Source organism: Pygoscelis adeliae, unplaced genomic scaffold (genome assembly GCF_000699105.1).
Source record: "Pygoscelis adeliae isolate BGI_AS28 unplaced genomic scaffold, ASM69910v1 Scaffold756, whole genome shotgun sequence".
Classification (NCBI taxonomy): domain Eukaryota; kingdom Metazoa; phylum Chordata; class Aves; order Sphenisciformes; family Spheniscidae; genus Pygoscelis; species Pygoscelis adeliae.
This window is the reverse complement of record NW_008824990.1, coordinates 344,638-357,023: the sequence shown is the minus strand read 5'-3', so window position 1 is coordinate 357,023 and position 12,386 is coordinate 344,638. Positions and strand designations below refer to the sequence as shown.

The 12,386-nt window shown below is 38.1% G+C and overlaps 1 protein-coding gene across 4 annotated transcripts in view; it reads right to left on the bottom strand.

Moving 5' to 3' along the window:
- Window positions 1–12,386, bottom strand: part of CAST (calpastatin) — a 60,114-nt gene that overhangs the window by 6,417 nt on the left and 41,311 nt on the right. For all 4 annotated transcript variants that reach the window (XM_009326133.1, XM_009326135.1, XM_009326134.1 and 1 more), the window contains 12 exons: window positions 12,078–12,125; window positions 9,472–9,576; window positions 9,083–9,184; window positions 8,287–8,388; window positions 7,181–7,264; window positions 6,360–6,407; window positions 6,094–6,189; window positions 5,439–5,537; window positions 3,915–4,016; window positions 2,092–2,184; window positions 1,175–1,225; window positions 699–788 (listed from right to left, as the gene is read on the bottom strand). In XM_009326133.1, coding sequence (XP_009324408.1) covers window positions 699–788; window positions 1,175–1,225; window positions 2,092–2,184; window positions 3,915–4,016; window positions 5,439–5,537; window positions 6,094–6,189; window positions 6,360–6,407; window positions 7,181–7,264; window positions 8,287–8,388; window positions 9,083–9,184; window positions 9,472–9,576; window positions 12,078–12,125 — 1,020 coding nt within the window. The remainder of the gene's footprint in view (window positions 1–698; window positions 789–1,174; window positions 1,226–2,091; window positions 2,185–3,914; window positions 4,017–5,438; window positions 5,538–6,093; window positions 6,190–6,359; window positions 6,408–7,180; window positions 7,265–8,286; window positions 8,389–9,082; window positions 9,185–9,471; window positions 9,577–12,077; window positions 12,126–12,386) is intronic.

Sequence of the window (12,386 nt, the reverse complement as noted above, 5' to 3'; positions counted from 1 at the left end):
GTGGTGAAACACTGGCAGAGGTTGCCCAGAGAGGTGGTGGATGCCCCGTCCCTGGAAACATTCCAGGTCAGGTTGGACGGGGCTCTGAGCAACCTGCTCTAGTGGAAGATGTCCCTGCCCACGGCAGGGGGGTTGGACTAGATGAGCTTTAGAGGTCCCTTCCAACCCAAACTATTCTGTGATTCTATATGACAAATAAACACTCCATTTCTCATTACAAGACCTCTCCAGTCCATTCCTCCTTCATTTTTCTTGTTAGCTCTACTATTTTCCCTAACACACCTAAAACTCTTCTCTGCAAAACCCTCCTGAAATGTTCCCCAGTTCCAGCCTACAACTATTGCTAGGTAGTGCATGTAATTATTGAATAAAGATTTCTCTGCCTCTACATTTTTTGAACACACTAATCTGTACAAAAACTGTTATAACAATTCTCTGCTCAACTCACTTTTCCAAGCCTGTCTTACCTCTCTAAAAGACCCGAAATACCACAAACCTTCCCTCTTCCAAATATTTAGTACACAGCAAGATGCATCAAACTTCCATTATGGTAGTAAGACAATCACTACATCTGGACAGCATTTTCCAAAGAGGCTAGCTCTAAACCTGAACTGAGCTACTGCAAAGAAAAGTGAGGAACTTCCAGAGAGTAGTGAAAAACTGTTTATTTTGCAAGTTATTAGCAGAAAATGTCCTACCTTTGAGTGCTGTGGTGTGGCAGGAGCCTTTGCACAAGTGTCAAAGTCACCTGATAGGGCATCAATAGCTGCAGAGTCATCTGTAGGCTTCTGCAATAATTTTAATTATGAAGTCACACAATATGCAATACTTCCCCCACTCAAATTAATGTTTCAGGAATTTAAAAATAAACACACCTGAGCTCTACACGTTAGAACATAGATGTCTATTTGAGGTGTCAAAGATACACAGTTTCTTTGAATACCGGACCTGAACATTCACAATGTAGTTGTGTATAAAAACTGTATTTATTGTGAAGAGTTACTCTTCACAAAAGTTGTACTGTCTACACTGTTACTATTACCTACTGCATTCAACAGCATTTATGAGAATTCGCAGCGAATCACGCCTTGAGCCTACAATGACACTACTTCGAAAAAAAGATCAGAGCACACAGCATGAAACAAACACAGAACAAAAATATCATAAATGTTACCTTTTGTTCTTCGTGTTTCACAACATCCTTTGCCGGCTTTACTGGTTTACCCTGGGGAAGAAGAAAGATTACATCCTCATTTTGAACTGGTCAGATTAGTTTTAAGATACAAGTATTTACATATGACATTGGGAGTTTACAGATTACTAAGAAAGTTGAACCATTCTGAGCTGATATCTTTATTCCTCATGCTATTTATTCAAAGTCCATTCATGATGTATTTTCAAGCTCTGTTACTCTGACTCCATCTGCGATATCATCTTTCTATCCTTGCAGTCTACTGGAAAAAAAGTTTCCTGATCCAGAAAAGATCAAATCAGTGTCAGAGCAGTCACTTGCTCCAGTGAATGGCAGTTTCACAGGGCTTTAGGTATACCACCAAGGTAATACCTGTATACACACTTGGTTCCCAAACTTGGAACAAAACTACTTGGCATGAACAAGCATTACTACCCACAGTTTGCAAGTATCTCCTGTTTAAAAGGAGACTATAAAGCCAAGCTGTTTCAAGGCAGACACCCTATTTTTTCACCTGATTTTCTGGAGCACCTAAATCACTGAGCCAGTGTAACTGGACTCTATACTGCTAAACCTCCAGGACGCTGATTGCTGCTGGGTGGTTCAAAGTGCTTTATTTGTTCAGATTGCCCGATGTAAAAAGCAGGAAAAAAAACTAATTATTTTTTTGTTTTTTTTCCATTTGTTTTTTTGAATTAAATGCATGCATGGATATACAGGGCTACTCTAAGTATAGCATATTACGTGTTTAAGCCTAATGCATAAATATAGTACACACACTTACTCACTCAGTTTCCCTTTCTCCCCCTAATTCCAAAGAGGACAGACTGGCTCATATGCACAAATTTCTGGTGTTGCAATAAGACAGTTAAATAAAAAATAACAAAGCTTTTCCTTACCTGCTCACCTGACTCCAGAAGTTTTAGATAGTCAGGTGGGATAGTATCATCTCTTTCTCCAAGTTTGTCTCTGTGTTCAGATTTAGCCTTTTCCTGAAAGCATTTCATTTTTTAACAACTTTAATACTTATGTTAGAAACATTAGCAAACAGTAATTCCGAGTGCTCATTAAACTTAGGACAGCTGCCCTTTTAGAATTTAAAATAAAACCCATATATTTATTTCACGATGAAGTGTGTTTTGTGCCCGAAAGTTTTAAATATACTAGCTCTCAATGTGTACACATTTAGTAAGTTAAACATATATTTATACACACAGCAGCATCCCAACATAAAAATCCAGTTATGTCAACTTTCAGTTCTGCTTTTCAACAGTATGACTAAAAGGAGTCATTCCATACTTCCGTATCAAATCTCATCCATGCACATACAGCTTTAACACAAAACTGATGTTCTTGCAATGTCTTACTCGTGAATGCATCTGAATACCTTCAGCAAAACCCAGGGCACCTACCCACCTCACACCCAAACCGATCAAGAGTGGCCTACATTTCTCATCAGACTTCGGAGCCAGAGTCAGTTTCAAATCCAACACAACTAGAAGGCAGAGCACCACAAGCTCCTGAAAACTCCATCAAGGGAGGGAAGCATTCCTTCCACTATGTTTATTTTTCAATTTATACTGCTTTGATTTCTGGCAAACATACTAGAAACATGCCAAATACAACACCTGGTTTAGATACAAGTAGGTTTTTAAGCATATTGTTGAAGAATATTTTTGTGTTTGTTAACGCACACATTTTAAGGAACTCGTTTTTGAAATTTTTTCATCCATTATAAGCATTTTCCATGACTTTGTAAAGAACAACACATGAATAAAGCTGGGCTCCTACAGCTCCACTGAAGCACAGGAGTTGCTGAGATCTCGCACATGAAGCGCTCACTCCCCTGCCACGGCAAGGCACAACGTTACCCAGACTCTATAAACCTGTTGCTAAGGCAGCCAACAACCTCCGCACTGGAGCCTGGTCTGAGAGTAGAAATCTCCTCCTAGATTCCGGTCTAAATTTATTCATGGACAGTTTATGGTGTTTTTTTTCCCCAATAATGTCCTTTACCTTAAGTATTTTAGTTTACAATTTATTATTACCACTACTATTATGCAGAAACACGTCTGATTTTGTTATTAGCAGAAAGGTCTTTATACAATTATATGAAGAAAGACTGAATGAAGACAAAACAAGCAGAAACAAGCAAGTTAAAAAATGGGACTGATTAATTGAACACGTCCATTGATGAACTTGCTATTTGTGGGGTTATAAAAGTCAAACTTTGACAAAAAGCAGGCCACAAAATTGATTTTAGAAACAGGCCAGAAAAGACACCTGAAAAACAATTAGAATAATGACAATAAAAGGCACTGAAATCAAACTACTGCACATTTCCTGTAATATTTCAACACTTACCTCCAAGTGCCTAAAGTGCATTAACTACTTCCATATTTTTCACAAAAACACAAATAATCCAGCTGACTGAAGAGTGCATGCTTAGAAGCAAAAAACATTTAAGTGAACTGGTTGATATGCCTACATGTAGGACAACATGAGAGTATGTTGTTTTTTTCTAGTAACCTTACTCGTACGTCTGAAAGCTACATGCCATGTACTCCTATGAGTATGTAAGAAATATTTTAGTATAGCATTTAAAAAAAAAATCTCTAAGAAATAAGGTAAGTATCTCAGTTTTTTAGTTTTTTTTTGTTTGTTCCACCACACGCCACCCCACACACCCCTGACTGCACAAGTTCAGAATGTCTTTTGTTACCTTTACTTTATCCACAACTGGTTTGTTCTCATCAGGGTCAGGTTCCCTCTGTCCCAGGGAATCAGACAGGAGATCCAAGGCTTCATCCATCTCTTTTCCACCCTAACAAAGTATAAACACATTCGTGAATGCAAATCAGCTGTAAAAATAATTTAATTCATCAAGCTAATATAAATACTAACTAATGAACTGTCAACTTCAGTGAACAATGAACAATCATCTCTCCCTTTGTAATTACAATGTAGCGCAATAGCTGGGGAAAAAATTACAGAATATTTAGACCTACAGAAAATGTAATTTCAAGAAGGGGTTATGGAGTTTCTTTTAATGGCTTTTTTTTTGTTACACATAAGCCTAACTGATCTAATGAGAACAGTTCTATGAGAAGATTGTGTTTCAGTAATTGCCATTCATTTTGCAAACATCATTATCACTGCAGATTAGCTGCTAAGGAAGTGTCAATCTGAATTAAAATTTATTAACGTTTTATCTTCACAATATGTATGGTCTTTTGCAAATTCACACCAGTTTTATCCAAACACTGGTTAGAAAAAAAGCCCTCAAAACCAACGAAAACCGAAGTGGGAGGAGCTTTATACTCCCCTTTCAAATTAGGCTGGAAACACTAGAGGGAGCTCCCACTGCATGTATCAAAATGGAGAAAGAAGGAGGCGTGCAACGCTACCACTGAATGCAATGAAGCAAAGTTCTCCTGGCATTAAAAGGAGGTGATGGCGCTGCCTGTCCTTCCATTAACCTTGATCTCCTCCTTTTATAGGCTTAACAGATGACTTTGCCACTATGGTAATGCCTACACTATTATTATTTTAAATGTTCTCATTACCTAACCAGGAAAAGAAAGGTGTGGTTCAGCTAAAGGCCCAAGCCTAAAAATGAAACCAATTGCACACAGGTAACTACCCACATCAACCCCTAGAAAGGAAATGCACACATCCTCTGATGTCCTCAGTAACTCTGGAGGAACCAGCACAGGACTGGGCACTTCCTTTTCCACGCGCAGGTGAGGAGGTTTCAAAGGCAGGCTGAAGCACGACAGCGAGCGGAACTCGGACTTGATGTGCGTACCAGTCTTTGCACTCAGTTGAACATGAAGTGTCCAGAAACTCACACTTTTCTTCCCAGAGGGAAGATTTTCTTTCCCCTCAATAGCCAGTATTAGCAATAAATAATTTAACTTTGCAACAGTCTATAGTGGTAAAACTGGCCTTCTTAGTTTGAGATAATAGAATAGAATAGTTCAGTTGGAAGGGACCTGCAACGATCGTCTAGTCCAATTGCCTGACCACTTCAGGGCCGACCAAAAGTTAAAGTTAAAAGCTAAAGCATACTATTAAAGACCAAAAGTTAAAGCATGTTATTAAGGGCACTGACCAAATGCCTCTTAAAACACTGATAAGCTTGGGGCATCGACCACCTCTCCAGGGAGCCAGTTGTAGTGTGTCGCCACCCTCTCAGTAAAGAAATGTAGATTCTAGATAAGGATCTACGGAAGAGTTTGCTTACTGAGGTAGAAGCTAGAGGAGCTGCTGAGTGCACTGAAGAAACTGTAGCAGCAGAGATAACAACCGAGGAATCTGCGGGCTTTTTACCCTCCTTGGTTTTCTGAAACAAGACACAGCATCATTACTAACACAGAGGACTAAGAGAAAAATACGCATCAAATTCCATGCATCTAAAATGCAATGTCCATACAGTTTACTTCTTGTTTTTCTTAGAAGCTCCACTTATTTCAGATTGAAACCCCTTCCTGAGAAGCACTGTGCAAATGTTTTGCATGTCAGTTTGTTCACATTCAATCTTCCATCTCAAGTACTGGGTTAAACCCTGGCACAGTTTTAGTCAGAGACGTTTTATGTGACTTCAGAGGAGCTAAGCTTTCATCAAGCCCATCTGTATTCCTAAGTACTTTAAAAAGTCTCAACTGCAAAGCATTACTTATGCAAGCAACTGGTAAGAAGATACAACTAGCTTATCTACTTTTTTCTAACTATTAAAGTCCTGCTCTCTCTTCTATTAATTTATTGCGGAAAGTATTTAAAATTTTTATTTACTGAATTTTATTTGAGACAGTTTACACAAACTTTAAAGGAAACAAAATATCAAGACTATTGAAACAATTTGAAAATAAAACAGATTTTCAGAAATCAAATATACTCACCTTTATTACAGTTGGTGTAGGTAATGGTGCAGATGGGGATGTAGAACAGGAAAATCCTTCTGTCAAACCCTCTAAAAGATCATTTTCACTCATAGGCTATCATTAAAAAGGAAAAAAAAAAGAGGCCTTTAAGCCTTCTCACCTATTAAAAAGTGAGCAGGTAACACAGCCTATCTCCATTTTTAAACTGAAGACTGGGAAACGTTACTGACATTTGAGTAAGTAATTAATGAATGAAACATTTATCTGAATATTCGCTTTTTTACCTGGGACTTTTCTTCAGGTTTTGGTAAGAGTGGTTTTCCATCTTTATCCTACAGAAGAAAAAAACCCTTTTATTAAACCAAGCAGTCCTTAAATGACCATGCAATACAAGCATTCCGAGAGCATTCACTGAACAACAGATAGTATTACACAAGAAAATGATCTAACTAGTAACCTCTAGCATCTTCTGCTGTTAGTCAAGGTGTCATTTAAAAAAATCCAGGTCCTGTAACTTAGAAACATCTGAGTGCTGAAAAGTGATTCAGTTGTGGGATTCTGAGCTTCCCTACTTCGTGTTTCAATTTCCATGGAAACAGCACAATTAATTAATAAAACCCCAACTTCCAGATTGGTAACAATATTCCTGGATGCAGAGTCCAGAAAGGCCGTATCTGTTCACACCGGCAGCTGTGGCAGGTGTTGTGCAAGTCTTGGCCATACCTAAGCAACCCATTTATGTCAAATGACTCATGTGGTAATGTTTGTAAAAATAGCACCTTGAAACACTGGCTTTTTTAACAGCTTTGACCAATCAAAATTTATTAAGTTCTAAAATACAAAAGCTAATAAAAGACTCCAGTGCACTAATCTCAGCCAAAATTATTCATCTGTAGGTACTTGCATCTAAAGCACTTCTGTGCCTATGCAGGCACCTAATGATAGATGTCAGATATTCAAGAACTACAAACTGCAATTTTTATATATGATAAAAATGGCTGAACTAAACATCAACATTTCAAAATGAAACGGAGTTTCAGTTTCATCCATATATCCTGAGGAATGAAAGGAAAGGAAGACTAAAACAGCACGTCAAATAAATTACTTTTGCTTCTGTTAATCTGTACTCTGGAGGAATTGTTTCTTCATCTTCACCCAGTTTTTCGTGTTGTTCCTGTTTGGTTTTCTCCTACGAAGGCAAAATAAAAATAATATCAATAAAACCAAATAACTACATCCCAACAGACATGCATATGCACGAGCTTTCAAAGTCTTCAGTCTACTGATTCAAATTAGTCTTTCAATCCAACTACCAGGTAAAAACCTCATGCAAATTAAAAGAAACCCTTTTCTCTTGCGAAAGCCTTCATTTCTCTGCCTGTTTCTTCCTGTGTGTATCAGAAGTAGCTCTACCTATTTCAGTGAAGATCAACAGAGTTAAGTAAATAGACAAGCATGGACCAATAAAAAATAGCTTTATACCTCTGAGTCTTAATTCTCTTTTTGAAATCGACTCAACAGCTACCTGGGCTGCATGGAAAGGAAGGCTGAACAGAGAAATTGGTAGCCAACTTCAAAAAGGACTACCCTCCATATAAGTTTTGTTGGAAGATGACAACTAAGAAAAGGTAGTAAAGCCAACTTTGGGAACTTCCGTTCGATGGAGTTCCAGCCCACCAGAAGAGCTGTCCTCTATTTTTGGCTCCGGTCAATACCATCTGGCCTATGGTGGCAGATAGGGGCATTCAGGCTGTGACTATGAACAGCACTCACTTAGACAGAATACACATATTTCAGTGACTTTCTTAAGGCTCCCTGTTAAAATAACAAGATCAGTGAAAAAAACAAAGTTTTATCTATCATTCCTAATTTAAACAACAACTCATAAAGTTGGTTCCTTTTGAAAAAGGACCATACTGTATGCTACCTCTGATGTGCATGTTAATTCTGCTTAAGACACTAAGCAAATGCAGTTTCAGAAGCTGAGGGAACTACTGTACTGTAACATGCAAAATTATTAAGAAAATGTACTCACTGTGTTGAAATCCTCCTACTACTTCCTAAGCAGAACATACTGGTTTCACAAGTAAGTTTTGTTTTCAAAAAAACTGAAAATATTATCTGTAAATTGTTTCTAGCCTGCGGAAATACAGTAACACTGAAGATAATTACATCAGAAGTCTATTTTTTGAGGTCGGATTGTTTCTCTACCTTAACTTTGTCCACAGCAGGTTTCTTTTTGTCTGGATCAGGCTCCCTCTTTCCTAGGCTACTGGACAAGGCTTCCAGTACTTCATCTCCCACGTGACCAACCTGTAAGGGTATCGATACAGTAAAAAACAATTCTTAGTTTGGAGTTCAGCTGCAGCTGAAAAAACCTGTTCATATACTACCACCGCCAGCCACACATTGCTTAAGGTAAAAATTGAGAAGTAAACTAAAAAACTGTAATGCTTCTCTCCCTAACTGTCTTCACATACTTGGGATCTGCTGAGTTCAAGGCGTAAGGAAACTTTGACAGGGGTTGCTCTGCAAACAGGCTTCTCCTTTCCAGTGACTTCCTCACAGCTAAAATGTTCCACAGGGTTTTTTTTGTTTGTCTGTTTTGTTTTTTTAATAGAAGAATATATATACTCAGAAGAGATGCAAAAACGTCAGCCACTAACGCAATCTTCCAAAATATTCAGTAGGACTATTATGATTTTTTTGTAGAATTTGCCTTTTCCTGCAGTATCTATTAAGTTCACAAACAGCATCCCTTTTAGAGCATTAAGAGCTAGAGCAGACCACAGAACTGTCAGTTTGACTTCCTCTATTAAGAAGGTCACTGACTTTCCCTGTTCAGTTTGTGCTTGACTTGATTTTTTTGGAGAGCACTCAGCCTTTGTGGCTTACCTCTACGGAGGAAGAATATGCAATACTGAAAATAAGCATCTTGACAATATGCTATACCATTTGCATAAATGCAGCACTGAGTTTTGCTTTAGCTCCAGCTAACACTACTCACTGAAGAAACAGCTGATGGAGCTGAAGACTGCACAGTGCAAGCTGTGGCACGAGGGACTACATCATCCTCAGTAGTTTTTGCAGACACAGGATCTGAAGTCTTCTGAAACAGAACAATTACACTGCAGTTTACTGAATATGCTCAGAAACCCAAAATGTACTTGTTAAGTGGCTTTTTTTTTTTTTATACAGTACAAAACAAGAAAGAAAAGTCTAAATTTAAAGGTAGAAGCACCTCAGTTAAGGACTAAGTGCCAATACTGCATGTTCCACTGAAGGCAACAGGGGGGAAGAAACAGAAGAAAATATTTTTATTGAAAGAATAGTAGCATTATCCAGTCTTATCAAAACTATCAGTGTTAGCATCTTCAGTGAACTAGAAAGACATACTTTGGATGTGGTGCTGGGCTTCAATGGTTTGGATTGTACTGCAGGCTGTGCAGGGCAGGCAAAGTCTTTTGAAAATTCATCAACAAGATCAGATTCACTCAAAGGCTGCAAAAAAGACATACGTGGTACAGGTGACCGACTGTCTGTCTGTAATTTATTTTTTCAAGAATTATATTTCAACTACTCAGATAGCAGGAAAACTTTTGTAGCCTACACTGAAATAACCTTTCACATATATGTGCCACAAAACAGCATGAATTTCGCAGTGCATAAAATTAAGGAAACAACTTTTCAGAATGAGTCAGGTGCTTTGTTATCAAAAGTCAATATAAGGTAGAGAACATTACGTTCAATACTGTCTACAGGGCTACTGAAAAGGAAAATGCAACCTCTTAATTAGAAAAAAAAAGAATGCTAATATTTACTAGATAATATTTACTATAACAGCATCATGTTGTTATAATACTTTAAGTATAAATTACATATAGGTAGTGGAAAGCAACACCATCAGATTATGATTCTCCCATTTTAATTTTTTCTTCTTCTTTTCCAGCAGAAGTAGAGTTCCCTCAGAGGCAGTGTCAGCTGGAAGTTCTCTTAGCTTCTGCACTGACTGCTTGACACTCAGTGGTTTTCACTGTGCATGTTTTAGGGAAAAGTGAATAAACTGCAGTTTTAGTTCCCTACTGTGTGATCTATTACAATCTGTTGATACTATGTGATCTATATACTTCTGTGATCTATTACTAATGCTTCTGGCATCCTTCAAACTACTGTTTACAACTAAATGTTTAAATCTTTGCTAACAGTGATCCCCATTCACTTGCTACGTGGAACTTAACCGGTTAGGGCTCATTTGGTCAAATTCATAGTATGTAAAATGACATTTCTAACGGAGAGCCTCTTATTTTCCCTCCCACTTTCCTTCCTTTGTCGATCAGTGCCCCTAAGTCTTTATAAAATGTCTCATCACGTAAGGCCCCACTTTTCTTAATGACTGAATTCCTCCACTAAAGCAAAAAAGCATCTAGGCAATGACAATTTTTTTTCACAAAACCAATGCCACTGTGTGTGCTTAAGGGTATGCAGAATGGAGGCCCAAAGTAATAGAAGCCATAGTTGAAATCATGAAGGAAGAACTTTGCAGTCACCAGGAACGAAGGAAGAACTGTAAGTGATTGACGGTTTTTCAGCTATTGATGTAACTTTTTTGTTTTGCTGGTTTTGGTTTCACAGATCTAAATTACCGATGATACCACAGGAATACTGGCGAACACAACTTGCTCAAACTTGTGCTCTTCAAATTACAAATACTGAAGTTGTGCTGAGAAAAATACTGCAACATATGACTTTGATACTCCTGTCATTCACTTACAGAACAACTATTCAATTATATTTGTGTCTCTGATTGATAAGGGGTGGAAGAGCATAGGAATACTTATTCTTCTACTAACACTTAATTCTTCTGCAGAAGACCTCATGATTCTGAGCTCATCTTCTGCTTTGGTTTTGTACTAGACTTTAGTCAAACTATGTACCAACCTCCTTTAACTCCTGCCATCTTCGTCTTCTGGAGCTTAGCTTTTTTTTTTGTGTGTGTGCCACCTCTTTTGTGCTCCCTGTAAAACAGGAAGGCTTGTCTCCTAACATTAGTGTCTGGTTCCCTCAGAGCATAGCTGCTCTTTTTTCCTTATGACATGCTTGGCACACGTTCCTTCTGTGCAGCTCTCATACATCACCCACTCAAGACAACTGCATGTCTAAGACCTGACACGAAAATTTATAGAGATGTAAAGTCTTTTCATCATTGCCTTTGCATTCCTCCATATTTCAAGCTTGAATAATACAAATTACTTCACATGTCTGCTGAAAAGGCGCAGTGTCATTCTCGCTCAGGTTAGTCCTGACCTTCACACTCATTTCAGAAGAACGGAGGTTACCTGTACTTTTCCAATTTTGGCAGCACTCCTCAACTCACAGCATTTCCAAAGTGAGGCCCTCAGTTTCTTCAGTGCACAGTTCTTTGCTTTTCCTCATTTTTGCTTTCTTCCTGTGCATTTTCAATTAACCTTTCCAACTTTCTCTCTCAACCTTTTAAATCTATGTTGCACTTTCTAGGCCATGATGGATACTTTTTGCAAAGTCCAAGTTGTTGTTTGTGATCAGGAGAATGTCCACGGCAGCTTTCTCCTTCTTTCCAGCGTGTTCCTTTATATTTGATGACTAATGAGAGGAAACTGTCAAGAAAACAAAAGATTTTCCTGCCTTGCCTCTCTTTTGTCCTTCAACAGCTCCAACAGACTTCTACAGAATACCTTACATTAAGTCCCCATATAGCTTCTCTTTGTGTCAGCAGTGATTTCTGTAACTCTCTCCTATCTTTGTAATCTCTAAACCTTTTTCTTAACCATTGGCTCTTCATTCACACCTGTGAATTTCAATAAAACCAGCTTTCACTTGACACTTCAGATCAGCAGGTTTTGTGTAAGGAAGTAAACACACAAACAGACCAAGACACTTACATAATGGCACAGAGAGAAGTGATGACAGAGAGGGAGAAAACAGGGTGTTTATTCACACTCCTACAATATTGTCAGTTTTCTAACCTTAGGTTTTTCTTCAGGCTTTGGCAATATTGGTTTTCCGTCTTTATCCTAAAAGTAAAGTAAGTATTATTGACATTTTTCCATTGTTATAAGAAGTGCCATACTCTATAATCACCAGCAAAATAATACAAAACAAATGATACACACAAGATGAAATCTGAGACACAGTAAGAGGAATTCCCCTAAACAGGGGGAATTCTTACATGGCGAGGTAAGTGGATAAAAAGAGCAGATGTGATGTCAGCACAATACAGATGGGCCAAGAGACCAAAAAGTGTTCATTCCTACCAGTATCAATATGCAGCAGGA